This window comes from Chaetodon trifascialis, chromosome 24, assembly GCF_039877785.1.
Source record: "Chaetodon trifascialis isolate fChaTrf1 chromosome 24, fChaTrf1.hap1, whole genome shotgun sequence".
NCBI lineage: Eukaryota > Metazoa > Chordata > Actinopteri > Chaetodontiformes > Chaetodontidae > Chaetodon > Chaetodon trifascialis.
Genome location: NC_092079.1, coordinates 11453966 through 11481669, shown reverse-complemented (window position 1 = coordinate 11481669; position 27704 = coordinate 11453966). Strand labels below are relative to the sequence as shown.

The 27704-nt window shown below is 49.3% G+C and overlaps 2 protein-coding genes across 8 annotated transcripts in view; both read right to left on the bottom strand.

Annotated features, from left to right (window-relative positions):
• On the bottom strand, positions 1–12235 carry LOC139327910 (probable ribonuclease ZC3H12C). The gene is made up of 6 exons (XM_070957932.1): positions 12117–12235; positions 4748–5607; positions 4510–4649; positions 4185–4419; positions 3902–4008; positions 1–3796 (listed from the first exon to the last, which is right to left on the bottom strand). The coding sequence occupies exons 2-6, from the start codon at positions 5536–5538 to the stop codon at positions 2163–2165; spliced, it is 2907 nt and encodes a 968-aa protein (XP_070814033.1). The 5' UTR covers positions 5539–5607; positions 12117–12235; the 3' UTR covers positions 1–2162.
• A 1375-nt stretch (positions 12236–13610) lies between these two features.
• LOC139351976 (mitogen-activated protein kinase kinase kinase kinase 4-like) overlaps positions 13611–27704 on the bottom strand; it is a 31023-nt gene continuing 16929 nt past the window's right edge. Inside the window, exons 10-32 of one of the 7 annotated variants that reach the window (XM_070993924.1) lie at positions 26978–27153; positions 26794–26866; positions 26482–26692; positions 26232–26393; positions 26040–26126; positions 25275–25739; positions 24004–24156; positions 22971–23261; positions 22636–22736; positions 22267–22394; positions 21965–22059; positions 20477–20655; positions 20177–20306; positions 19496–19798; positions 18190–18307; positions 17888–18058; positions 17646–17789; positions 17415–17549; positions 17212–17312; positions 16966–17115; positions 16724–16883; positions 16456–16595; positions 13613–16321 (exon numbers count right to left, since the gene is read on the bottom strand). In XM_070993924.1, the coding sequence (XP_070850025.1) occupies positions 16238–16321; positions 16456–16595; positions 16724–16883; positions 16966–17115; positions 17212–17312; positions 17415–17549; positions 17646–17789; positions 17888–18058; positions 18190–18307; positions 19496–19798; positions 20177–20306; positions 20477–20655; positions 21965–22059; positions 22267–22394; positions 22636–22736; positions 22971–23261; positions 24004–24156; positions 25275–25739; positions 26040–26126; positions 26232–26393; positions 26482–26692; positions 26794–26866; positions 26978–27153 (3757 nt within the window). In that variant the 3' untranslated portion in view covers positions 13613–16237. Of the gene's footprint in view, positions 16322–16455; positions 16596–16723; positions 16884–16965; positions 17116–17211; positions 17313–17414; positions 17550–17645; positions 17790–17887; positions 18059–18189; positions 18308–19495; positions 19799–20176; positions 20307–20476; positions 20656–21964; positions 22060–22266; positions 22395–22635; positions 22737–22970; positions 23262–24003; positions 24157–25274; positions 25740–26039; positions 26127–26231; positions 26394–26481; positions 26693–26793; positions 26867–26977; positions 27154–27704 lie in introns of all 7 variants that reach the window. The other 6 variants (XM_070993925.1, XM_070993930.1, XM_070993928.1 and 3 more) reach the window with 6 other exon arrangements.

Below are 27704 nucleotides of genomic sequence, written 5' to 3'. Positions count from 1 at the left end.
AGTACTGTCTTTAATGAACAATCACAGGTGAGAATGTTACAATAATCACAGATGCAGTTATTGACTGGCAAAACGCAAATGTAATCGGAAACAGGATTTTCAGTGGCTACAATACTACTGTACAGCATTGTAATATCTACAGCACAGAAATGGATTCATCATAATGGTTTCCATTATCGCTATCTATGGCCAAGTGCACTTCCAATGTTGGAGAAAAGTGGGATGCATTCCAAATGCATGCCAAGCCTTATAGAAAACCAAGTAACACTCCCACCTCCCAGCAGAAAAAACAGTCACAGAACACACCTATGTACACAAATTAAACACAAGGAACCATGCAGAAACCAAAACAAATCAAAACATGCATAACAGTTAGCTGAACATAGTTCAGAGTATTGGATGTGTCATAAGCACAATGCCATGAAGAGGCATTACTTTGGGCCCACTCTCAGGTGCCACACTGACACACGGTGCCAGGAGGCCAGAGAGAAGGCGCTTCTTCAATACACACAAAGGTTCTCTCATCATGTGTTATTGTACAACTACTCATTATTTGTACAACGTCACACGTTGGCCACGAAAGAAACCAGTGGGGTTTCATGTAGCTGATGAACTGTGTGACGAGCTCACTCTGTAGACTTTAATTCCTTGGCGGCCATTTTGATCTGAATCTAGCTGTAGCGCAGACTACACCAGGTCAGGTCTGTAATAATACAAGGAAATGTTAGCATTAGCAAGTGAAAGCTAAACATTTTCTTCTTCTTTCTTAGTTTATTTCAAGCTACCTCCCTGTAACACAATGGCTGTGAATTTCGATATTTTTCTTTAATATTGTCGTATCTATCTCTGATTCTATTCTATATTTGCAAACGCTCCAGGTATGATGTTTTCACTACTGTTACACGTGTTCAAAATGGCTGCCATGGTCTATGTATGATTTAATCGAAACAATAGATTAATGATAAAACATCAAATTTCTATTATTTCAAGCATTAACTTTCTACTTCCTGACTTACAGAAGCTAAAAAACAAACTGAACTGATAAACTAAAGAATACTTCTCACGTGTGATTTAATTGGAGCTCCCGTAGAAAATAAGCCGCCTGCCAGCTTCAAACCCAAAAGCGCAGAAAAAGAAGTTGTGACACCTAAACATAGTAGGCAGACAACTCCGACTCCTTTTGTTTCATAACATATGTGAAATAATTGTCTCAAAGCAATTTCCACAAGATTAAAGATTGGAACATAACTGTTGTCAATGCACTTCATCATATAGCAATACATCAAGAGTGTTTGATAAATACAGATCAACAAGTCCATGTACTGTATATAACATCAGCGACTTAGTTAATGATACAATTTGTATCAAACAAAGTTTTTCTCTGTCTAGCGTGGATTCAGCTGGGATCTGCTACAGACAACAGTAGACGCTGCCAAAAGCACAGCGGGGGAGTCTGTTAAATATATTTACAATACGTACACGTCTGATTGACCGACGTCCAGATGCTCTCTGTCTGTAGCAGATGCCAGAGTCGACCCAACATAAAGGGCCAGAGAGAGAGAGAAAGAGAGAGAGAGAGATGTCCCTTACTAAAACTAAGGTACACACGACAGGGTCACCCATCTCTACAGCTACAACTCCGACCAAAATACTGACGCCGTCTCAAATAAGACCACCATCTTATCTTAAAACCCCCACAAAAGGCTGCACGACTCACACAAAGAGATTAATATGATACACTGACCTTGCGTGGAAACGTCATGTGATAACGGAGCACCAGACGGGGATTCGCCACAAAACTAATGAAGAGAATCACGTGGAAATATATGAAATGTATCTGTGATATTTTCCTTCTAGTTACAAAGTTGACGTCCATCTGGCGCACAAATCGTGGTGGAAATGATTCAACGGTCCGACACCAACAAAAAAATCCTCTTCCTACATCTGAGTGCAAAAATATAATAAGCTACATAATAAATAAAGGATAACTTGGCTAGAACCGCCCCCACACTTTGTGTAAAGTTCGCTCTCTCCACAGTTAGCTTTAGTCGCTGCGTAGTGACCAGAGCTGGATTTGGATTACCTCGGCGTAAGAAAAGAAACGCAGTTTGTGTTTTCCTGCTCCTACTACATAACTACTACTGTTCTACTGTCCGTCATCCTCAGTAGCCTGTTTGGGCTTTCTCTGCGAGGATGGCGGCGGCCAGCTGCTGGGGGTCTGTGACGTGAGGGCTCCTGGACATCACCCGGCTCACCAGCTCTGAGGGGAAGATGTTGCACAGGTTGATGTACACTTTCTCCCTCACGTCCCCATAGCAGCCGTGTGCAGGGGATTCTTGGTGCTGCGACATGTAAGACGGGGGAGGGGGAGGGGCGTGGGAGGGCACTGAAAGGTGAGCGCTGTGAGGAGGGTAAGGCGGGAGAGGAGTGCCCGATGGGTGAGGTGGGTGAGGAGAGTGGGCCGGAGGCGGCGGATGGTTTAAGTAATGTGTTGGGGATGGGTGGAGAGCCGGGTGAGAGGAGTGGTGCTGAGCATAGCCATCCTGTGCCCAGGGAGGGGCGTGCCAGGATGACTGGCGTGTGTCTGGCAGGCTCTGATAGGCAGACGGCTCGTACCTGGCCGGCGGCAGTGCAGACTGCCTGTAGTATGTGTCCCAGCTGGGCAGAGCTTTCGTCCTGTGGTGATGGTGCGATGTGGAGAGGTGTTCATACAGATGTGAGTCTGACACGCTCTCTGCTCGGGTGGGGGCCAGGCAGCGGCCTAGAGGAGAGCCGGGGGGGTGAGGGTTGGCCTGGGGCAGAGAGTGGTAGTCACCTGGGCAGCTGGAGCGTGCAGCCAGTGGCTGATGCTGGAGGTGAGGGGGCAAGGGGTAGAGAGGGCGCTTCGGGGGAGCCTCTGGTGGAGGTGGATCGTGGGCACAGCTCTGCCCACGTGCCACACTCAGGTGGTAGCTGTGTACTCCTGTATTGGATGTGTGGCTGTGTTGGATATTTGTGTAATCAGTGGGATGAAGGCCACAAAGCTCATGGTTTGATGCGGCATGATGTGGATACAGCCGGCTGTGGGGATTTGCAAAATGGACACTGTCTTCCAGTAAGGTGTCTGGGGGGCATCCAGGACACGGCCTCTCGCTGTACGAGTCGCAGCTGCTACCACAACTCACGCTGCTTTCGCTGCCGCATTCGGAGCCTGCTGAGCCCATGGAGCCCAGGCGCAGGTCTGTGTCATTGGGGAAGCGACAGTCTGGGCTGGGGAAGCGACAGTCTGGGCTGCGTCTGGAGGAGAGGCTCAGGCCGGAGTAGGCACGCGTTACTGAGTAGTAGCTCAAATCTGGAGACTCACAGTGAGGGTAAAGGTCATGGCTGGGGGCTGGCAGACCATGTGGAGTCCCTGCTCTGGACTGTTGGTCCTGGGGTAGGCTAAGTCCGGATAGAGGGCCGCCTCCTGGGGCGGGGGACATGGTCATACTCCCGCTGCAACTACTGCTACTGCTGCTGCCACACATACTGCTCTTCTGGCTTTCCACCCTCCCTTTTGCCAGCAGCTTCTCCTCTGCGTCGCTGTACGACAGAGCTCGGATGCTGGGGTCTGACTGCCTTTTTGGAGCGCCTTTTTTTGCCTCAATGCTGCCAGCTGGCACACTGTGGCTCTTCACCAGCCCAGTGTCCCCTTGGTTTTTCGTGGTGACGCAGGTCTTGGCACTGGCACGCAGCTCATCAGCCACAGCACGCTGAGGCTGAGCGCCTCTTTCTGGGTGGTAGTACTTACACTTGTGGCCATAAGTGCACTTCTTTCCTGGAGCAAACAGACAGAAGGTCTCAGTTTAATAGTACACAGCGTACTGAGCTGTAATTTTGCAATTAGAAAAATATATTGCATGTTATGCTGCACTGTTCTCACCGTATGGGCAAGGTTGTTTCTTCTGCTCAGGCATGACAGGTCTTTTCCTCAGGAAGTTGTCTAAACTGGGGCCGTGGCGGCCAAGAGGGTCATCTGGGGGCATGAATCTGAGAGGTGGAACAAAGTGAAAGTGTTAAACCAAATGTCAGATGTGATTGAGAAATAGCTAGGAATGAGACACGAGAGGTGATCTGTGACTGAGAGCTCCATGAGGTAAAAATTAGAGGCATAAATGTCACAGTTCTTTGATTAAAACAGTCCCTCGTTAATCCAAAGCACTCACTTGTCATTTACAAAGGAATACATGAGCAGCCGCTCGTCGATGAACTTCTTCCACTCGGGCTTCTCATTAGCCAGGTCTCGGTAGTTATCGTTGGAGACAATGATGCCGTCTGACTCATAGGCCAGCTTGACAATGAAGCGGTCGTCATAGCAAACCACGCGTCGGCCTTGGACACGCCGCGAAGGAGTGAAGACTAGGATCTTTTCCTTCTCCAGTCGACGCAAAATCTCCTGATCTGTGTGACGGGGGAGTTGTGGTAAGGTTGAGAAAAATACTGCGCTTAAATAATCTTTATTGACTTTGTGTGTGTGTGTGTTGCACTAACCTGTTATAGGGGCATCAGGGCGGGACTGCTCTTTCCTCCATGCAGGCACAAATACTGTGATGTCATGATGGCCACGCTCGAGGAACCAATCCACAGCCAGCTGGATGCCCTGGCAGGAAAACACTTCCTTGTTGCCATGGCTGTAGGATAGAATTAAGAGGCAGAAGGTAAAAGCAAATTAACATATTGGACATTTCAAGACACGTCTCCATTAACACTGTCCCCGCAGACTGCTCACCTCATGGCTACGTTACTGCCATCCACCACAACGGGCCGCAGGTTGTCCTGGTCACACAGAGAGTCTGAAGGACAGGGCGAGTCCGACCTCTGGCCATCCAGCAAATCAGAACAGCCGCAGGAGGAAGAGGAGGATGAAGACGATGAGGAGGAGGCTAACGACCCGGCCGGCTGCTCGCTGTCTGACTTGGTGCCCAGTTTGACCAGCTCTCCCAGTATGTCGTTGATGAGGGTGTCGGGGCCGAGCTTGGACAGCACCAGTCGCACGGTCTCCTCAGAGTAGCCCAGTTTCAGGGCGAACTCCAGCTTGGCCTGGTACTCCCTCCCGCCAGCTTCGATCGCTGGCTCTGATGTGGATGGAGGCTCGGGTGGGTGCTTAGATGGGGAGCTGGGTGAAGGCTGGGCGGGGGGGTCGTGTTCATGCTCTGATGAGAGTTCAGACGGGGGCTCAGGAGGACCCTCAGTCCCCAAGTCCACACACTGGGTCCGACAAAGCGGCTGGTGGGCGTTCTTACTGTGAGTTAACCCTCCATCCGGGTCGGGGCTGGCGGCGAGGGCGGTGCTGGAAGCCTGCGCCGGCTCGCACTCCGCATCCCACCCAGCATTTTCCGCTGGCGGAGGGGAAATGGCGGTGCTGCTGTTGCTGGAGCTCTCCCCCTGCTCCTCCATAGCAGGGGGCCCGTCGGTGCCGCCAGCCTGCCGGTCAGCCCCCGCTACGTGGAGATACTCCAAGTCCAGCCCCAGGTCGAGGATGTGGCCTGCTCCTGCCTCCACATGGTCCTTCTGGCCCATGGATCCGTCACAGACATCCAGCTCACGGGGCTGACTGCTGCCCTCTCACAAAGCTCGACTCATTGGTGCCTGAAGAAAGAGTCAGGAAGGAAGACGGAGTGAGTGTGACATTTTCGAACATAAATTACAATATTTTATTGTAAATATATTTTATGTTTATGTTTAACCTGCTGCTGCAACAAAAGAATTCAATAAAGTTAAGTCTAAGAAAATCTGCTGTTCTTTGCTGAGATAAGCTTCAGAGAAACCCCTGAAGTGCAGAAACAACCATGATGTGTGTAACAGCTGAAATTCCTGAGAAACACTTTGCATTCAGGCTGTACTGTTACATGAAAATTTAGAGTCAACACTGACTGCTGTTTTAGGAAAATCTGACTGTCCTCCTTTATTGTCATATGAAAATCTTCCCGACGCCGGAGCCCATGTTGTTTGTGCTGGCTCTGGCTGGCTGTCACGGGCAGTTGGGGACTTGATGAGGCCCAGACACAAAGAGCCAGTGGGGCCTCTCACCCTAATTAATGGACTCCCGCGTTTTTCTTTTTTTTTTTTTGACTGGCCCCAGTGTGTTTTTATAGGGCCACGCCACAGCACATTAATCTAAGGGGGAACAGAGGGTGAGCCGTTTAAAAGAAAAGACGTTAGGGCTGGGGCTGACAGACCCTCCCCCTCTCATTCTACCTGGTAATTAAGGTCCATATGCTTCTTCCCACTGGGGTGGCAGAGTCACTCGTTTAAACACAGAGGGGCTCTGTAGCCAATCAACATATCGCATTCACACACCCAGGTCATGGGATCTGCTCAGGCTAATCTGATTGGTGTCAAAGGCTGCCACAAATTACAAGGAGCACTTTGGAAAGTTAATCTGAGATCAGGAAAGCGATATGAAGCCGAGTGTACGTGACAGTGAGGCTCACTGACGTTGCACCATCCAGCTGCACAAGGATCCACATTTGACTGTGTTAAACTAAACAAACAGCCCAGTCCGAAATGACTTAGAGATGGTGGAGAGGGAGTGTGTGTTTGTGTGTTGGGGGGGGTGTGAGTGCGCATTTTATGAAAAAGGGCTGCTTAGCAACGCGGCTGAGCTACTGTTGCTAAGCTACAGCTGTTGAAAGCATTCTCCCCTCCAAATGCCAAGACAGAGGCTGCGGCGCTCAGCCGGCGACCGCCTCACACACATGCACGCACACACATTACAAAAGGACTGGTGTGGGGGAGGGAGGGGCTTAAGTGTGCCTCACTGGCAGCACACCCTGCCACCCAAGACAGCTACAGACCTGCAGGAGTGATGAGGACTGGGACCTCAGCGCCAACCAACGTGAACACACACATACACACCTCGAGCTCACAAAGTGACTCATGCTGCCGTGGAGAGATCGCGACCACGGGGAACGTCTCATCCTGCTGTGCTCTGAACTGACTCAGCCAAACCATCCCTCCATTTAAGTCTGTCTAAGGTCTGACATCAGCCTGCCGAAGCACCAAAAAATGCAGTAACTGACCTACTTCTTAAAATTCATCCTGAAAGGGCCCACTGAGATACAATAAGTCTGACACCAGGGTCAAGACAGTACAATGCATAGGATGCAGGTGGGCTTTGTCTCAAGTCTGCTGATATGCATCTGATTAAGTGTCATAAAATTCAGTGTTTCCACTGTTCCACTCACAGCTGGGACCAAACACTTTCAAATGCTTTTCTACAGAAGGACACCGAGCTGAGGTACGTAGAAATGGTATTTGAGTAGGAAAAAGTTGGATCATAGTATCCCTAAATAAAACCTCAACACCACTGACTGAAAGGTGTCAACAGCACCAAGTTTCCAAAACTAAAAGTACACGTGCACAACATGACAGAAGCCTGCCACAAATCATCAAAGACAACAAAACACACAGTACTGAACCAATGCATGATGGGATACATTCACAGGCACAATAATGAAGCGCTAATGGGGTGGAAAGTGTTTATTAAGCCACACAGATCCTGACCCATCTCATCTAAGGATGCGACTCAGGATCACATTCATTCTTTTTAAAGTAACTCCAATGAGCAAACAGTCACATAAAACACTGGGAACAGACAGGCTGAAAGCAGTCGCAGGTTCTTGCCTCACAGCAGTTGGAGCTGCCGTATCTGACCAGTGTGCTCGTCACCATTAAAGCCCGTTAAATGTGTCATCTGATTAGTGTCTTTTCACAGTTTGGGATTTTTAAAAAAGCCCTCCAGTGTGGTCCTCAATCTCAACAGACCAACGGCACAGCGGCCCCCATCACACCATCTCCAGACCTCCAAACAGAGCGGGCGCGTCTTTCGAACATCAGCGGGCCAGATCCCACACAGCAGCACCGGGGGCTTTGATGGCAGCAGTAATGAATATGTAACACGTCTTTACAGCGCTTTGTGAGGGAGCTTTGTGTGAAAAGTGTGTGTGCAGTGGGTGACGGTTTTGGGTTTGGAGGGGGGGGGGTCTGGGAGGGGTGCGAGGAGGACTGGAGGGGGTTGTCTGGCTGTGCATCTCTGCACTGTGCAGAACTGAAAAAAGGGGGCTGTCCCATGCTGAATAATCAGCCGGGGAAACACTACAGTGTGTGTGTGTGTGTGTGTGTGTGTGTGTGTGTGTGTGTGTGTGTGTGTGTGTGTGTGTGTGTGGAGATGGCGCACCAGGCTATCCCCGCCAGCAGTGGGGGCAACAGATGTCGGCTGAGTGGTACTCACAACTGGTGTCTCCCCTTCTCACACACACACACACACACACACACACACACACACACACACACACACACACACACACACACACACACACACACACACACACACACACACACACACACACACACACACACCCCGAGGAGATGGATGGGAAAGTTGCACGCACACACACTCACGCTTCCCAAAGCCAAAGTCTTCAGTCAGAGCAGTATTTGCCTCCTCCGGCCTCAAGTGACCCAGATAAGAAAAAGCTTACTTTAAGTTACCACCTCCTCAGAAATCCCAACAACAACAACAACAACAACAACAGCCCCCCCTCCTGCTGCCTCCGCCGACCTTAAAACTTCATATCAACTCAAACAACTGCAGTGAAACGGCTGCAGACTGAAGCAGAGTGCAGGCAGGTGGAGCACAGCTACAAACTCCTGTGAGGATAAACTCAGCTCAAACTGTCTCAAACACCATCATCATGAACTTCTCCACTCTGACTTATTTTAAACTCCAGTTATTGAGGTAAGTATTTAGATAGGTCAGCTTGAAAGTGAGTCATGACGCTGCAGCAGGTGACACTGCTACAGTCCAAGTGTCAGTGAGGGAGGGGTAGTAAAAGCAGAAACTTATTTAAAGAAAAATGAGCCGCAATAAGGAGATTTTGTAATTTAACGAGCTACAAAGTAACATTTCTTGCCAAAGTCTGATTATAAGCAGCAAGTGGGGACTTACCAGACTTTAAAAGATCAATAAGCAATGAAGAAAGAGGAGATTAGCTCATTCCTGCATGTTTAAATCCTTGAAAAGCCGATTGGAAAAACAGGTGAAATGGAGAAAAATAAGTCCTAAAGTTCCCACAGCTGGTTCATCCGAGGCCGAGGTCCTCTGTCCTCACTGCAGGTACAGCAGAGCATCCACCTCCAGCCCAACGCCTCCAACTGCCTTCCAGACCTCTATCTATTTTCCACAGAAGCAGGCAAGTTGGACAATGAGTGGCAGAACAGATGGACCAACAATGTCTGCCATTCCCTCATTTAGAGTGGCTGCTTTTCCACCAATCAGAGCGGAGCGCCTCTCAATGAGGCGCAGAGACAAGGGGGGGAGGAGGAGGAGGAGGAAGAGGAGGAGGAGGAGGAGGAGGAGGAGGAGGAGGAGGGGAGTGGCTGTAGGCAAATGCCTGCAACACCCAGTTTCCCCAAGGCACGCGTACTCAGTGTGCATCGGCGCACACGCACACACACACACACACACACACACACACACACACACACACACACACACACACACACACACACACACTCCTCAGTCTGAAAGGGCTTCCCCTGTGTGGCCGATGAATCAACGAGGGGTGGGCGGCCGAACAATGGGGCCACACAATGGGAGGCTGGGGAGGGCAGCTGCAGTGTGAGGGCTGGTGCTATTACGGCCCGGGGCAGCAATGGAGAACACCTGGCTACAGAGCACCACAGTCACTCTCCTCTCTTTGTCTCTGAGCGGAGGGTGGCGGTGGAGGTGGAGGGGGGGGTCGAAAGAGAAAGAAAAGACGGAGGCTGCCTGAAAGACGAGCGTGGCCTTTAAGAGAGTGCAAGAGGAAAGAGGAGAGTGTGGCTGGGCTGAAAGGGAAAAAGGACAAGTGTGGGGGGGCGAGGGACATCAAAAAGTTTTATGTCCCAGTGAGTATGAGGAGGGGACGTGTTCCTCATTGTTGCCGCACACTTAGGGCAGATGACTCGGAAGCACAAATCTTTGCCTTTCTGTCTTTTATGTGATGGCGAAGGGAGCCCGTGTGCAAACAACTGAGGCTCAACAAAGCAGAGCGACATCAAAACAACACAATGACATATCTGCGGTGAGATGTCTGCGCCAGCGGCTCTGATGCAAAAACAGACTCACGCTGTGGCACATGATACAAGACCAACATGACTCCACAAAGAAGAGCTCATGTGCAGCCAACAGCAACCGAAGCAGACCAGACTGGAATATGCACACAGCAAACGTGGAGGGAAGAGGGAAGTGCAACAAGTGGGAAGCGGCAGACAGACGGTGTGACAGGACAAAGACGAGTTTGGCATCACTTGCTTATGCAACAACAAAAAAAAAGAAAAGCCTGAGAGGACGTTAAAGAAAATACACAGCAGTAGCTTCACATCAAACTAAATATGTGGGCTCTCCACACGTCCCCAACACATCTTCTTCATTAGATCAGGATCCAAGCAAAACAGCTCAAGTGACACTCTGTGGCTGATCCTGCAACAGTCCAACACAAAGACATCATCTTCATCATCACACAGGACAAAGAACAGCATCAGATCCTCACATCTGAGGAGCTCATCCTTCCCTCAGACGCGAAATCCAGCAGCACAAAGACCAAATTAATTGCATAACAAGAAAAGCGTTTTGCATATTTTTTGCTTGAAAAAAGACTAAAATGATGACTCAGCTGTCAAAATAGGTGCAGATCAACCAACTCGATGAGTAACTGCTGCAGCTGTTGCAGGCGAAGCAGCTGAAGTTTTAACAACAGTAGAGGGAGACGTGTCTGCCAAGAGAAATATTCATTCAGAGAGATGAAGATAAATATCCAGCAGAATTTATCTTGGTGCCCAGAAGATAGTCTGTACCCAAAAGCAACATCAGAGCAGCCCAGGCATGTTTTCAGTGTGTGTTCTCACTCCACCTGCCAAGTGAAATAAGTGTTCTGTCAGCTCGACGGGGAAACAAACGCCTGGTTAAATAAGAATGTGGCCTGAGTCAGCTCGCCCAGTTAGATAAGGGCGATCAAGGAGGAGGGGGGATGACAGCTGACCCGCTGCACAGCGTCCAAACTCTGCAGGCCATCTGTCGGAACAAACAGGTGTGTGCGCTGCTCCCAACTGCAGCAGCAACAGGATGCTCGCTGTGGACGCAGATAAGGCTGCAGAGTTCAACAGAGGCAAAAAAACAAACAAAACAAAACTCAGAGATAATCAGCTTAAAACAACAAACACACTCACAGCGGAGAAGCTGGAACTACATGTTTGACATTTTGATTTGAAACTTTAAAATCAGTGAAAGAGCTGCACTGTTAGACCAACCAAAAAAACATTATCATGCAACAGGAGGAGGGCTGCTGATGACCTGTCTGACCCCAGAAACAACCAAAGCCAGTGTAGATTAGGATCTCACACACAGCTGCATGCACACAGCTCTGCTGCAGCTCAGCCTCATCCGAGCTGACTTCCTGATCTCTGCAAGTGATGGATGATTAAACTACGAGCGCATGTAAGAGTCCTTTAAAGCTGCAGAGAGACAGCAGCAGCCAGGTCTCCAGTCCACACCGAAAGACTCAGGGAATTTGGTAAGAAGTTGAAGAGGAGGATGAGATAAAAGACAGCTGCCCCCCCCCCACCCCCACCCCTCCCTGCCCATCAAGAGCTGCGAAGCCAAGGCTGAACCTCGGGGAGCCTCTTCCCACCATTGTGTGGGAAAGACACAGCTGTCAGATCACATACTGATGAACAGCAGACAGGTGGGGAGAAAGACAGACATGGTCCACATGACACCGTCAGGATGCAGAGAGGCAGTGCAAGCTTGTGTTTTGCTCGGGCCTCCTTCGCTCCACAGCGCACAAACTCCATTTCCTGTCGCTTAAAAGCGTCTTCAGGCCGGATTTCGAGCCAAACGGTGGAAAAAACAACACAGCAGCAGCCCCGTCCTCTGCCCACAGAGGAGCCTACAGTCTACGGAAACTATATTATGGGTGCTGGGGGAGCGCGCATGGGGCGTGCACGGTCACTGCAAACCAACACCGTCACGACCTCCCTGCAGCTTTCAGCCACACCAACCTGCGGCTCCTCCAGCCTGCAGGACCGCTCTGCTAACGCTGCACGCCGGGACTCACCTGGTCTGGGCCGCCGCTGGTGCCGCGCGATGAGCTTTGTGGCAAAACGAGCAAATGTTCCCGTCACATACTGGCGACGCAAAACATCCGGCTGGATTGCAGCGTGACCCAGCCAAAGTGCGTCAAGCTAAAGAGAGCGACTACACGGCTTCCGCGGGCGGAGTTGCAAAATAAAAGCACACGTGTGGTTCACTTGCATTTTGAGACATTTGAACGTGAGGAAAGATGTACCACGTAATACAGGGTGCATAATTGTACGTTTTCAGGATTTCTTACCTTCGTTTAGTTTACAATATAATAACACCTACATTTGAAAAAGACGACTCACTGAGTCTGGACGCCGCACACAGGAAACTGTGTTAGTACGTCTCAATGCTAGCTTTACTAAAATGTTCGCACGTTTGGAAGCTACATGAAGTGGGATGGGCCGTGAGGGGTGTAACGGCGCCATCGTGTGGCGGACACCAATAGTGGCGGTGCTTTTTCAGTCTGTGAGTCTCTCAGTCATCCAGGACACGGTTATCTAAGGAGGGGTGAATCCAGGGCAGCTGGACTTGAATGCAGACACTTGGAAACGTTTCATCTGTCATCCAAAGAGCTTTTTCACTTCTCTCATGCTTTTCTTTTTAATGCTGTGATTAAATAAAGATTTAACAGGGGATGTGGAAAGGAGTGTTTTTTTTTTTTTCTCACTGCATGATTTATTTACTTATTGAGTCTACTTCATGATTAGATTAGATGATGGTGGCTGAAAAGTTAAAAAGCTGCACGATTTGCTAAAATGTTGTAATACTGGATCAACTTTTGCAGTAATTTGCCAACAGAAATACATAACAAGAGAAAATCAAGAGGATTACAGTTCAAACGAGGTTATGCACTTCTTGCCACATTTGTTTTTTGGCTGAAATTTTGCTGAAAAACTACTTTTTAATTTCTAAAAGAATAAATTATACTTTCAAACAATTGAGCAAATATTGCAAAGAGCCCCAGAGGCTTAAAGAAGAGTCAGTTTAAACAGTTCTTCAGGAAACATTCTGTGAATGTGGAATTTGCATGTTTGTAAAATATGATGCATCATTTTAATGCACTTTTAACAACCAAACACTGCACAGAAACAGTCACACAAGCTCCACGTACACTTCAAATGGATTAGTTCTGCAGAGTGTCTTTACTTTTGACACCTGAGGTCAATACTACTGCTTTTAATAGCATTTTAATGCAGCGATTAGTTTCCATTTTTTAGTTTGGTGTTGCCACTTTAATGCATGCAATGATCTGAATACTTGTTATTAGCATGTTTCCTTGACTTTTCCCCAGAATATTTGGTTTCCAGTCTTCCTCAACTTTAGAAACTTTTTAAAACCTAAAATCTAACACAGTAATTTCCTGCACCTTTGGTGGTATAATAACCAACTGTGGGCACACTTACAGTTCAGACACTTGGAGGTAAATCAAGAACAGGTAAAATGAAACCATTAAAAAGAAAGACAGCATACTGTAAATTACTTCTGATTTTATTCAATGGAAAAAAAAGACCTTCAGGAAAATACAGTAATTCCCATAGTACACACAGAGAGGACATAAATTAGAGAGGCATGGCAGAGAGACGTTTGCGGGGAAACATGTCGCCTGGCACCCGGGTGGTAGAAAACATTTTGATCCACGCTGCCACGCAGCCAGGGGCACACTGTGCACGATGCAGGATGCAGAGGAATCAGTGACATCACACTCGAGACTTGTGTAATCCATAACATGAGCAAAAGTCGATTATTCCTGTACACAAACGTCTAAATGATAGTACAAAAAGGGAATAATACAAAATACAAAACGGGGGAAAACTGCCCTCAAAATAAACCATAAATATTCATATCGATGCACATTGGCTTAACAAAACAATTGCTTCTGTAAACATTTTCAACATAAGGTGTGCATTACAATTTAAAAACCACTGCAGTCGCATACTTATCCGAAGGGTTACATAATAAAAATTGCAGAAACAAGACTAAAAACTAAGTCAGAGTTAAAAATATGCCGCTTAGTTCATGCCGTCTGAAGTGGTTTTGTAACACTGCTATTAGAACGTGTGACTTTTTGCCTTCTTTGCTTTTCACAGATGATCGGACAGTGAAAGCATCGCATTCCCGTGTTCTGCAGCTCGCAGCAGGTCCCACCGCGGACAGTGAAGGCACCGCCCTTGCTGAGAGCAGGATCAAAAAGACGAGTTTAGGTGAGGGGTGGGGAGCAAAACCCTTCCAGTTCTCTCATTCACACAGACGCACGGCCGCAGGATGGATTCTACATTTCAACGGTGGAATGAAGTCTTGCCTTGTCATTCCGGTTTTAGAGGATGAGAAACGAAGGAAAGCAAAATGAAGACATAAAATCTGACTCTGGGATGGAATCGCGATGCAGTTTACGTTGTCAATTTGTCTCTTCGGTGAGTGGAACGGCCTGCCTGAAGCCCACAATGCAAAGAGGTCCAGTACTGGGTCGCGTGGCTGGTTCAGATTCTTCCTGCATCACACACAATCCAAACTTCTTCACTTCTAACTTGCCAAAAATGTGGATTTTGAGCAGCTTTTATCAGCTGGAGACCCTTCTAAGGCAACCGTTTAGCGGCTCGAAGCTTAAGTCTCGTTCAAAATTCACAGTCGGATGACGGCAGATGTGAAACGGGGCTTCGACTGCGCAGGTGGAGGACAACCAGCTGACTCCCTCCTCTCTGTGGAGCGTGATGTTCAAAGCTTCTTCCGAGCCCTTCGGCTCTACGCACACTTCATTCCCTTACTGTCAGTCCTGCCTCCATGCTACCTTAATGGCCACCTGCTAATTCTGCATGTCTAATTCACAGTTTATCCTAGCCCTAACTTATGACTGATGTTAAAGGAAAAATCCACCTGGAAGAAAAAAAAAAGCTTTCGGTGATGCGTCTCACATTTCTGGGTCTGTTTTGTGGTTTTGGTGGAGCGTTTTTATATTTCCGGCAGAACGACAGAATCTGCAGACTGAAAATGAGCAACTGAGGCCGAACAAACTGCAACACTTCATCACGATACGGAAAACGACAGACTGACGATAAATAGGGTGGATTTTTCCTTTAAAACTCATCTAAGGGTGTGTCCTGCATTCTTATGCTTTATTCATGTGCAGCAAGTCACATACAAAATATACAGTGTATGAAAAACTGGGGCTAATTGTGTCGATAACACCAAAGCAACATGCTGTCATAAACAGGGCTACTTCTGTCCGACATAACCTACAGTATGTGAGGCAATGTGGTAAAAGTCGAGAAAGTGTCTGTAAAACCCGGGAGAGTCTGAAGCCCGCAAGGTTGGTGTAGTTAGTATGTACAAGCTGATATCCAGTACCCTGTAGTTCATGGATATATCAAGAAGGTCCCTTAAAAAAGTCTTCACTTTAAGGAGGAGAAGGCAAAAAAAGTGAAGACGCAGAGGCAGATTGACATGTCAAGCCTTGTTTACGGGAGGAAAAGTGTGGCGGTGAACTAGTGTTAAATGACATGCTTGACGTGAAAATCTACCGTGGTGGGAAAAGGAGTTAATTTACCTGAACGGGACCCGGACTAAACACAGCTACGAACAGCTACACTGGAGGCGCGGCGCGTACGGGATTCGCCTTCCTTCGACGCAGCGAGCGGCCGCGTTCAGCCTCCTGTCGGCCCCGTCGTTCACATGCTCAGTGTTTCTTCCATTCACACACGTACACGATGCAGAGTTTTACTATGACACAGAAAGATTTACCGTCAACAGGCAACAGATCCCACGTCCTGCAGAGGAAGAGGAGGGGATCGGCTCAAAGGCTGGGTGGAGGCTGGTGGGGGCTTCTGCCGTCGGAATATGGTTGGCTAGTACACTCGAACGCACTTACCCCTCAGCCCAGACACACACCCACCTCTCGCTTCTTTTCATGATTACAGTCCAATCCGTGATTTGTTTGCCTGAGCAGGTGAGAGGAAGCCGCTCCCCCCATCGAGGAGCTTCTCCAGCTCAGGCTCAAGGCTGTTCTCTTCTTCATCGTCGTTGGTCACAGTCACAATTGTCATCTGTTGGTCGCTGCTTAGGTATGGTATCGTCACGTTGGCTGATGCGGTCGGGCGTCGACTACCAGCTCATAAGAGAAGTGCGTCCCAGGGTCATAAAATACACCTGGCTGGCACCTCCGGGGCGCACGGAGGCGAAGAAGACCTGGCAGACAGGGCAACAACGAGCTGAAAACCACGCAGAAATTCAGAGGAACAGAGGGAAGGGAGGAGGGGGAAAGGGAAGGAAGCAAGGAAGGAGGGAGGGATGAGGAAAGGGAGAAAGACTTGTGCTGTCACCTTGTCATTCCTCTCACAAAGGAACTTGAGTCTCTGGGCTCTCTTGTGCATGAAGACGCCGTCCAGGTGTCCTGTCTCCACTGAGCGGATCTCTATGGCCTTCTCACCCCAGCCCATGATCTGGTTCGACCTAATGTAGGCTGCTCAGACACAGAAGGAGACAACGGCGAGTGAGGATTCAGTTAGGTGGTGCATGCTGGGAGTTTAGATACCAGCCAAAGCGAGCTGCTTGCTGGAGTGAGTTGGACTCTGGTTTATTTGAACTTACCCACTGAAGTTGGCATTTCTCCCCACTGCAGCACCACGTCCTTGGTGATGCGCCCGTACGTGTTGACGTAGACGCCCTCGTCCTCGTAACACACCAGCAGCTCGATCCCGTCAGTGTTGGGCAAGATGATGATGGCGTGGCACTGAATGCTGGTCTGGATCTGAGGGAGAGGAGGGAGGAAGAGTTAGGAGTGTAGAAAGCATGAAAAACGAGGTACGCTCAACACCGCGTCACGTCCTTACGTGTGTGGGCAGGTAGATGTCGTAGACGGCGCCGGAGTCCACATCCACGGCGTGGAAGCCTGAGCAGGAGCCATAGATGACCTTTAACCTCTGACCTTCCTCCACCGTCAGGTCGACCAGCAGAGGCTTGTGCACCAGGTCACCGAAAGACTAAAGCCAACCAAGTTAGTGGGGTCAACACACAAAGAAGTAACAGCAAAAGGTAATTATACATGCAGGTGGAGACCCACACCCACCCACGCTTACCTTAAAGGCCATGAATTTGTGGTAGGGTTTGGGCGCCCAGGCGTACACCTCCACCGCGTTCTTCAAGGCCAGCACCAAGAACTTAATCCTCTCGTATTTCACTGCAAGAAGGGGAAGTCATTCATGAGTGATAGCACTGTTTAACAAGTCCTGGTCAAGTTTAACCCTCCTTTGAGGTTCAGGAGGCTTTGACGGGAACGTACCGACTTTGTAGTGGACGCAACCCTCCAGGTCGCCCACGTTAACCCAGCCCTGCTTCTTCTCCACCTCAGGGTCGTTGTGCAAAATTTTGTTTCTCAGCCACGACAGGTAATACACTCGCAGCTTGTTCTTTTTACCTGCAGGAGGCGGACATTGATTGAGAGAAAGCAGAGTTACAACCAATTTCTAAAAGCCTATAGTCACAATGATACACAGCAGCACACGGACTGGACCTGATATGGTGACCAGGACGTTGAGTCCCTCCAGGACATCCATCTGCTGGATGCGTCGCCTGTTGATCAGGGGGTAGACCTTCCCCTGACCGCTTCGGTCCAGCAGCATCAGACCGCTCTCTGTCCCCACCAGCAGGTTTACTCCTGGGACAATTCAACACAAATGAGACCCCCACAGTTAATAATTCGGTTTAAAAAGAGTTTTTTTTAGCATCTTGATTCCCTCGCAGCTCCACACTCACCCCAGAGTGCAGCACACAGAATCTCAGAGTTGAACCTCTTCTTGTATTTGCGAATCTCTGGCGTGTCGCTGGGCGGGCGCGTGTTGACTGGGTTGACGTTGACCACCGAGCCTTTACGGGACGGGTCGGACCTCAGCGGGTCCGCCAGCCGTCCGTCCTGCCCAAATCCTGCTGGAAGGGGGCACAGAGGTGGCAGAGGTCAGGGTGGAGGCCATCATGCAATGAAATGCTCTTCTACACTCGGTACTTCATAATTAAAGAGCTTCCTAAATAAATATTCGCTCGGTTACATGGAGACCTACCCATGTTGTTGAGGGAGCTGCCACTGGATGGAGAGATCTGGAGAAGACGAGGGTCGATGAAGGGGGTGAAGGAAGAGGAAGACTTGTGTTTGGACATGGAGTTGCTCTCTGACTGGGACTGGAGAGATTTAAGACACTTAGAAAACAGAGACTTTCGAACAGCAGTCATTATCATGCGGCCTTAGTCAAGATATGTTAAACTGACTTCTAATTTCTAAAACTTTGACGACAACATCAACAGGCCCTTCAGCTCTGAACCTATGAGTTACAGATCCACCTCTGAGGGCTCATAAAACAGCATTCAGCTGTTCAATCAAACTCCATTTTTATGACACAAACAACTGGGAATACATAGCTGGCACTGCAGTTTGAGTTCAGAACCAATCAGATGAAAATGATGACGTGCAGTTTTATTAGTTGTTGTGAAGAAATGTTAGAGAGGACAAACAACATGTGCAACTAGAAGAAGAAATGTGTTGAGGGAAATGAGAAATATCCAAACGCTGGCTGCTGTGAAGTGTTAGAGGAAAAGCTGCTCCTAATAAAGCACAGAGGAGGAGCGTGATCCCGCCACCCAAGATGCATGTTGTTTGCAACTCAGTCACACTGCAAAAGAGGAGGTAATCTAGATGTCTTTAAGTAGGTCATGTGTGCTTGAAGACTTGCAGTCCATCCTAGATTTGATACACCACAAGTTTTAATATATCACACCAGGCATGCCACCACCCAACACTGCTAAGACTACTCAAAGAGGTTAGACTGCGATGCACCGCTGCAAGACGCTTGCTGGAAGTTCACCCCAAGAAGCTCCAGTTTAGCTTCCTCCATGCCGTGACCATGTTCTACCACCAGGGGGCACCCGTGCTAGCAGTGCAATGCAGTGAATTGCAGGAGGCTGCAGCCCGAATCAAGTGTCAGCCAAGCCAGGAGGTGGAAGAGGAGAGCCAGAGTGAAGGCAGCAGGACACAGAGGGGGCAGGACAGGGCGTAGAGAGGCTCCGACCAACAATCAAGGACTGGATGGCGGGTTTGTACAGGCTTAGAGGTGGAGACGTGTTTGCTGCAGTGACAAATATCAATCAATGCTGCTTAAAATAACTATGCATTTGACCTTGCTTCATGTCCAGGGAGAGGATGGCAAAATAAAAATCAGTTGACCAAGACAGAGCAAATCTTTTGCCATCTTGGACACACTCGAGATAAAACTTTGCACCTGCTAGTTGACCCCAATCTACACGTCTACGCCTGTACGCCCTGCAGCAGTCCATTCCTCGATTGTTTGCCTCGGCGACATGAGGGCGACATACCTCGATGGCAGTGAACTTGTCCAGGGGGTTCTGTGGGGACATGGCAGGACTGGCATGGCTAGATGATGAGGGGAAGGAGGAAGAGGAGGAGGAGGTGGAGGAGGCGGAAGGGATGGTCGTGGAAGAGGAAGGGGAGTGATGGCTCTGCTGGATAAGGTCTGGGAGGTGGTGTATGCGGCCGGCAAAGCCGTTTTTCTCTGGGAGGCTGTGGCTGGGGGGTTGGGGCTGGCCGTGGGCGTGGCCAGGGCCAGCCGAGGAAGAGGAGGATGAGAGATTGACCAACTGCTTTATGTCAACCGTGCTCTGGAAGCAAGAACAGGCATACTTGGGCTCGAGCAAGCAGGTGGAGAGAGGGAGGAGATGTATGTTTGGCTGCCAGTGAGCTTATCCCGACATCATACGTAAGATATTCTTTAAACTCACGTTTGGAGACCGTCACTGCTTTGCATGTCGCGCTAAATATCATCTACATCTATGTGACGTATTAGATCATCTAATAGCAGCAAGTCTTTCATGACAACAATAACATAAAAAAGGCTCGGAACAGGAAGGAAGGCAGAAGAAATGGTGGAGAATGGGTGGATGAACAACATAGACAAATGACACCTCTATCAACTAGATATATGCCTTGAACTAAACAAGAATTTGATGTTAAGTCCAATTCCCGCCTCCTCCTCTTACCTGTCTGATGACCAGCGTGCCGTCCTTGGAGGGCGTAGTGCCCTGCTCGCTCTCCGAGTCCTCCACCAGCATGGTCTTTGCAGACTCCGTCTCCCCGTTGCTCAGCCTCCTGCAGAAGCCATGGGGATATCTGACATCCGTAACCAGACCAGTGTTAACAGTCATGCAGAAAAGCCATGCGACACTGACGGGTCTGACAATGCATAGTATCTTATCGTGTTTTAAATTCACATGTGAAATAGATGAGAAGTCACTGAAAGGCCAACAATGCTGAAACTACACCACCACAGATCCACCTACCCGGCCCTGGAGTCCTCAGCTCCAGAGGTGGACTCCTCACCCGCCTCCTGGTCCACCTCCTCATCATCTTCCTCGTCGGTGGTGCCAGACTCCTCGCTTGACGAGGAGTAGTCGGTGACCTTGTGGTGAGGCCTCACGTCGTCTACGGCGCGGAGCTCCTTGGCCAGAGCCGTCAGGTCCTAAGAGGAACAGTGAGGAAGAGTTAGAAAGACTGAAGTCTGATATTTTGGCAAAATCAGGCTGTCTAGCATGTTGTCTTATTAGTTTATGCAAATCAAAAAGCTACTAATCTCAATGGCGTGTTCCACGCTTAAATACACTTTAATTCTCCAAGAAATGAACTCATCTTGAGGGTATCACTGCATAACAGGCTCTCATTTACGAGACAACCCGAAATGAGCCTTCAAGTCATCCCTCCTCACATCATAGAAACTGACCTACAGCCTCAGATCTGCCAGTTTGAAACCCTGTTAGACCTGGGCTAAGATCCCAGTTTGGGGTTGTGTCCATCAAAGTGTTATTTTTCACACTGATACTCCTGCAATACTGTCTTTGACAGACATGGATACTCAGACCAGCCTGTATTCATTTCTCCTCCACTGCTGTCAGCTCCTGCACATGACTGATGTGACACTCACTTTGCAAACAATTTTTAAAAATGCTCTGGCTGCAGGAGGACGCTGTGGTGGACACAGGCCCGAAGTGGTGCACTGTTTGAAAAATCAGATAATAGTTGAATTGTTTTTCTAATTCCTAGATTAGAGCAGTACCCTCCAGAGTCCATGTCTTGTAACCACGTTGCCTTCAGCTTGTTCCCCTTTGCAGACTCTTAATAATGGAGTCTTGTAAGGTCAGTGATGAGCAACAAAGGGAGGAGGGAACTCTTCCCTGACGTGCTCGACAAAGCTAATGGGCCACATTTTATCCAACAACAAAGCCAGGTGAGATTAGGAGCAATTCTGACATGTACAAGGAAACAGGAGGCGTGTGGTTGCATTCAAATGTGCTCGCATTCACATCCAGGCTCTGGAAGCTGCTGCAAAGGGTTAACCCTTCTAGCGCCGCCGATGACGAGCAGTAAAGTGAGAAAGAACTGAGCAGACGCGAGGAAAGATGCCAGTAGGAGGCGATCACATCACAGGCAGAAAGGACAGCAACCAAAGACAGAACTGAAAAGGACTACTGAATTAATCCTCACAAGGGAGAAACGGCTCTTTTATCGCAAACCATTATCGTATAATGCAACAGGCGGGGCAATGGTGCAAGCATAGCATAGGTGTGATTATGTAATCTCATTTAATAGGCTTACCGCATCACCCTAAGAGGTTCCCCAACAATCACGAACCATTGGATTCATGAGAAGTTTCACACACCAGGTGGTTGAATAATTAGAGTGGTAGAAAATAGAGAAAATGGAAAGAAGAAAACAGTTTTCACCCATTCAGCATCAAACAAGTTTGACCAGCACTTTAGTGACAGTGGACTCACAGCTGGTCGAGTAGGTCTGGCGAGGTTCTTTTCATCTTGTTTTTTGGGAACATTTTCAGGCCGCTGGAGAGGCGACCCTTCAGATTTGGAGGAAGCTTTGAGGGAACAAAAGAAAGTAGCATCAGTGAGGGGGAAACAAAGAGAGCTGGCTCTGAAAAGATCTGCAATTACCTGTAAAAAAAACAGCAGAACACATACTGGAGAGTGAGAGGATTGCACAGAATAGTAATGTAAGAATGGTGTGACGATGGACTAGTAAGCAGTGGGTGAAATGTAGCCGAGTACAGCACCGAGGGACTCACAGCGTGGCCTGAAGCGGTCTCCAGGACTGGCCTGGGAGCTGGAGTTGGAGGAGGCCGAGGAGCTGCCGCTGCCTGGCCGAGGCTGCAGCTTCTCCACGCGGTCCCACAGCGGGCGCTGCTCCACATTGCTGTCACAAAAAAACAGGATATACTTTGTTGTCGTCTTTCTCTTTCTCAGGATTCGCCATTATGTGCTTTAATTTAAATAAATGAGCTGTCTTCTACCAAGCTACCGTCTCCAGTCTTAACAACTTTGTTTCAAATCCAGCCAACCTGTGTGGTCACTGGCAACAGGAGTGATGTTCCCATATTACCCAGTTTAAATGTGTGCAACTCATCCAAACGGGGGAAGAAATCCTCTTTACTTACCCGCCAGCGTTCCTCTGTCCGCCCTGGTTGCTGGGCTGTGATGGCAGAGGGGACTCTCGGCGCGACAGCACTGGAGACCTGGATGTTGTCCTCACTGGGACCTGAGGAAACAGATTCAAAATGTCCTCATTTTGGTGTGTGTGAGTCTGTGTGAGTGTGTGTTAGATAAACCCAACACAGCTGCAGCATGTTCAAGAAGTGAGACTGAACACAGCACGGCAGACACAAACAGACAGGCTGTGGATGAAGCGAAGTGACCGGCGTGACAGGAAGTGAATGAGGGAGAGTCAAGGTTAGGGTGGGGATAGGGGAGGGGGCCCTCACCAGCTCCTTACCTTGGGAGGTACCTCCTCGCTGCTGGCCTGGTGTTCAGCCCTAGTGTGGGCCGGAGGGTGGTGGAGGGGAGGTTGGGGCTGTGGGTCAGTGCGTGCGGGCGATGGGTGGTGGTGGTGGTGGTGGTGGTGATGGTGGTGGGGGTCCTGGGAACGCAGGTGGAGTTGTGCAAAGCTAGAGGTCACGCCGCCGGGCTCGCTGAAGGACTGGGAGCGAGAGACCACGGGCGGAGGAGGAGGAGAGGGGGCGGCACTGTTGCTGCTTTTTAAAGCAGCCAGGTGGGACCACTGGACCTTTTAGGGAGTGAGGGAGGAGGGGGAAGAACAAGAGGAGGAAGAGGAAGAGGAGGAGGAGGAGGAGGAGGAGGGGAGGGAGGTGAAACAAGCAGACAACACGGTGAGACATGAGGGAAGATGTGTGTGGCGTTTCACATACATGTGCTTAGATTTGTACACATGCATACGAGCAGACAAAGCACAAGACGACACGATGGAGCGTTTCACTCGAGGCTGATGCAAACTATCACTGCTGTGAGATGTATTTCAGAAAAAAAACACTGTAGTTAATTGTATTAGTGACATTTACAGATTGACAGATTTGTCCCAGGTAATACAAGAAGGAGGTGTTGTTTTATAAGCAAAGATCTTAGAGTAACGTCAGGAGAAAAGGACAGGAGCAGGGTGGGGTTGGTGAGTGAACTACTTTACAGCCTCCTCTCCAATCTTGGATTATGTCCAGACCTCCTTCTCTGTAATATCAACTTGCCAGATCTATCCCTTTTTACTACTGAGGCTACTGGCTGAATCACTTGCAACGGCCGGCTTCCTGTACGAGCTTACAGCCAAAAAACGCTCAACAAACGGAGCATCTTAAAGGGACAGTTCAATAATTAACAGACCTTGCTGTAAACAGCTTCATTGCATTAGCTTCTAGGGCTAAAACTCAGGTTCAACAGCTGTGCAAGTACACAAACCCAGCAGCGAGGGGGGGACGAGACCGACAGGAGAAAAGAGGAAAAAAAGAGGGAGGAGTTACCTGAGGCTCCATGGGCCGGTGCATGGCGGAGGCCTCGGAGGCGGAGCCACCATTGGAGAACGGCTCAGAGGAGCGGGGAGGCAGAGGGGGCTGCTTGGGAGGGGGGGCAGTCTGAGGGGAGCCCTGAATGTTCTTACGGTACCGCTCGTCGGCCTGCGATGAGGGAATCGCACAGGAGATGGAATGAGGGTCAGGGGACACATTTCTCTGACTGAGATAAAACAAAAATCAAGCAGAAGGGAACCACGAACAGTGATGGAAGCTAGCTGCTTTCTTTTCTGCTTAATGTGGCTCCCATCTGCTTGGTTTTCCTAAAATTACTGTCCTTTTAGCACATTTGTAATATTGACAACCACTAACAGTAAAGACATCTGAGGACAATGACATTAAACATGCTTGAAGCCCATTCGAGGCAGCCGACAGACACACGGACATATGCAGACAGAGGTGGAGACGTCCCTGAAAACACATCCGAGTAATAACTGTGGGAAAGATCATTGTTAATGACACGGAGCAGCTCTGTTGACGGCATCGCCTCGGCGCCCTACAGGTTAGTCTGGGCCTCAGCCATCCACATGCAATGGCCCAATCCACACACATTGAGAGTCAGAGCAGCCATATTGAAGAACATCATCACAGGGAGGCCATCCAAGATCAAGAGAAACTCCCAACACCTGTGGCTCTGTGTTGTTCTGAGGAGACTATAAGAGCAAGAGATTCTCATGTAGGTAAGAAATGAATCATCTTTATGTCTATGGGGAAACAAAAAGGCTAAAAAGGTGTAATGCTGCTTATTTTTCCACTTTCTCCCGAACTTACAAATGAATTTTTTCTCTTTGTCTTGCTCAGCCTGCTTCAAGTGACGATAACATTTCCTACTGGTTTTAGTAGTCAAGGAGACTTGCAGCATTGCAAGTGAAAGCGAGTGCCAAGAGAGAGCGGAGGAGAACAGCTCGGTTTTATTCAGGACATAAAAAGGCTTGTCGATGGTGGTCGGAGCCTGTGGGTTTCCATTCTCCAATGTACCCCCCGCTTGTTTCACTCAAAGGGTCTGGCTGAGAGGCTCTGTGTTATTACAAATTAGTTATGGCTTTGGAATGAAACCATCAGGAACAGAACGCCAAATTTTAAGTATTTGGGCTAAAAGGAAAACCAGTATTTGCTGCTCGCACCACCTCTATCATCACGGTCACTGAGGGTGTGTGAAGACAAGCAAGAAGAAGCCAGAAAGAGCAGGCAGCGGGGCAGGCGGAGCCGAGGAGGAGGTTCACCTCTCTGATAGGCTGAGGAGGATGACTGACCGGCTCTGAGCTCTCTGCCTGAGGAGGTTCAGAGTCAGTGGGGCTTTCAGTCTGAGGGGGGCTGGGGCTGGGGGAGTCTGAGAGCGGGCTGGGACAGGTCTCATCAGAGTCAGACTTCTCTGGCACCGCTGCCGGGGATTTAGCGCTATCCGAGGGGACCGTCTGAAGTGCTCTGGAGGACTCATAAGGGCCTCTTGCTACAGACACCGCGCTGTCAAGGACCTGAGCTTGAGGGATGGTGGTGAGGAGGACTCTGTCAGGGGGCAGGGTGGAGGTCTGTGGAGGTTTGCTGAAGTCTGAAGGGGGTTTGTTCTTGTCGCCGGGCTGCTGTTTGGATTCGTGCTGCAGCGACAGCAGGTAGGCCTGCTCCTGCTGCAGGCGCTTATGGAGTCGCTCAGCCTTGCGCTGCTCCTCAAGCTCCCGCCACTTGAACTCCTATTGCAGAGCGTGGGGTTGATTCAAGGTGGTGAGAAGAGACGGGAGAGCCGGCAGCCCCCGTCTGCCTGATAAACTTAGGCTGACTAAAAATCAGTGCCATCTTTTAAATGCATTCCTTACACATTCACACATTTTACACTCCAGTAACTTCATTTTATTTTTATGCAAACTATACACACCTGATACCAGTCCTTAAAGATGACATCAGGGATCAATCAACCTGACAACTATAACTACAGCAGGCAGCTACGGCAGAGTGTTATGGATACAGCATGTGTGTGCAGGTGTGTGACTGACCAGCAGCATGGCCTGTTCACGGAGGAGCTGCTCCTGCAGCATCTCCAGATGTCTCTGCTCCTCCTCCAGCTGGCGCCTGATGTACTCCTGTCAATCAAAGCAACACTAAGCCGAGCCTCACTCAAACAGTGCGTACAGTAACTGCAGAGCTTTGTGCTTATTCAGTTTACGGATCGTAGTTTTCAAGCCGACCTGTTCGCGATCGTTCCTTCTCTTCTCGTCCTCGGCCCTCCGGCGTTCCTCCTCTTCTTTGCGTCGACGATCCATCTCTTCGATGCGCCTCTTCTCCTCTTGCTCACGCCGGCGCTGCTCGCGCTCCTGTTGCCTCCTCATCTCCCGTTCGCGTCGCTGTTGCTGTGGGGGAAAGAAAGGAGGAAATGTCAAAAGTTTTCTTGACAAAAAACACGATTTGCAGCAGTTTGATAAGTCCCATCTCCTGTACCTCCTCCAGCCGCCTCCTCTGCTCCTTCTGCTGCTCAATGCGTTTCTGCCTCTCGGCCAGTAGTTGGCGCTTGTACTCCTCCTGCTCCCGGAGCTGCTGCTCCTGGAGGAGCTGCTGGCGACGCAGCGCCTCTGATCGCTCCTTGTTCTCCTGCTGCAGCCGGATGAAGTCGCGGCGCAGAGTTGACTCACCTGGCACATTGACAATGGAGCTGGACGGCAGGAAGAAAGAGGACATTGCAGTCAGATTAGAAAGCCACTGGGCTGCCATCCAATAAGCAGGTACACCTGATTTGTCACTATTAGACCATACCTGGGCTCTCCCTCCTGCTCTGGAGGATCCTCCTCCTCCTCTTCACTGCCACTGTATTCATACTCCGTCTCATCTGCACAAGACAAAATGTTGGAATCAGAACTTTTGTTCTGACAATAAAACAGAAAAGAGAAGCAAAGCAACCAGCTGGCGAGTGAAGACACACAAGCAGAGCCAGACGCACCCTTCTCTCCTCTCTTCTTCTTGGTGCGGTCGATGTGGTCTTTGAGCTGAATGCGGACCTGCCTCTCGTTGGGCTGGTCTCGGATGAAGGGGTGCTTCAGCAGCTGCTCTGTCGGGGGGCGCTGCGTGTAGTTCTTTACCAGACAGCTCTCGATGAAACTGAAGAACTTTTTGGACCTGTGGGGATTGAAGTCAACGGGGAGAAACAATGCACGACAGGGTGTGTGACAGATAAAAAGAGACAGCGAGTGCCAGACAAATATTTCAGCCACAAACGGACAGAGCACGTCCAAGGATCCTGAGTAAAACGGACGTTTGTGCAAACAAGCTCTGATTCCAGATTAGCCATCAGTCTTAACACTGCCTCCCTTCATGTCTCTGAAATGCTCCACAGCATAACAGCCTCTGGTTTCTCTGTGTTAATTGAGGTTTACACGTGTGGACAGGCAGCATTGAGCCCTTCATCACATATATACCATGAAAACTCTGAAATATGAGGCACAGTACAATGAAATTAGCATCATCACTGCACCTGCTGCCTTTAAGCTTTCAAGTGAATGAATCAAAAATGAAACGATCTAACAGCAAAACTATCTATTATTTAACGAAAGCCAGTATCCATAATAAAGCCTATTCACACTACACCGTCTGTTAAAACGGGACCCAAGTCATCTCAGCTCTACAGCCAGCTGACAAGTCAGATGCTGGAGGGGTTTTTTTTCTGCAGC

Bases quoted from the DNA above. Each gene is read 5' to 3' on its own strand.
- LOC139327910 (XM_070957932.1), bottom strand. From the start codon at position 5,538: ATGGGCCAGAAGGACCATGTGGAGGCAGGAGCAGGCCACATCCTCGAC. The intron at 4,009-4,184 runs GTGAGTGCTTTG...TCCACCTCTCAG, and splicing joins TATTCCTTTGTAAATGACAA to ATTCATGCCCCCAGATGACC. The intron at 3,797-3,901 runs GTGAGAACAGTG...TGTTTGCTCCAG, and splicing joins GAAACAACCTTGCCCATACG to GAAAGAAGTGCACTTATGGC.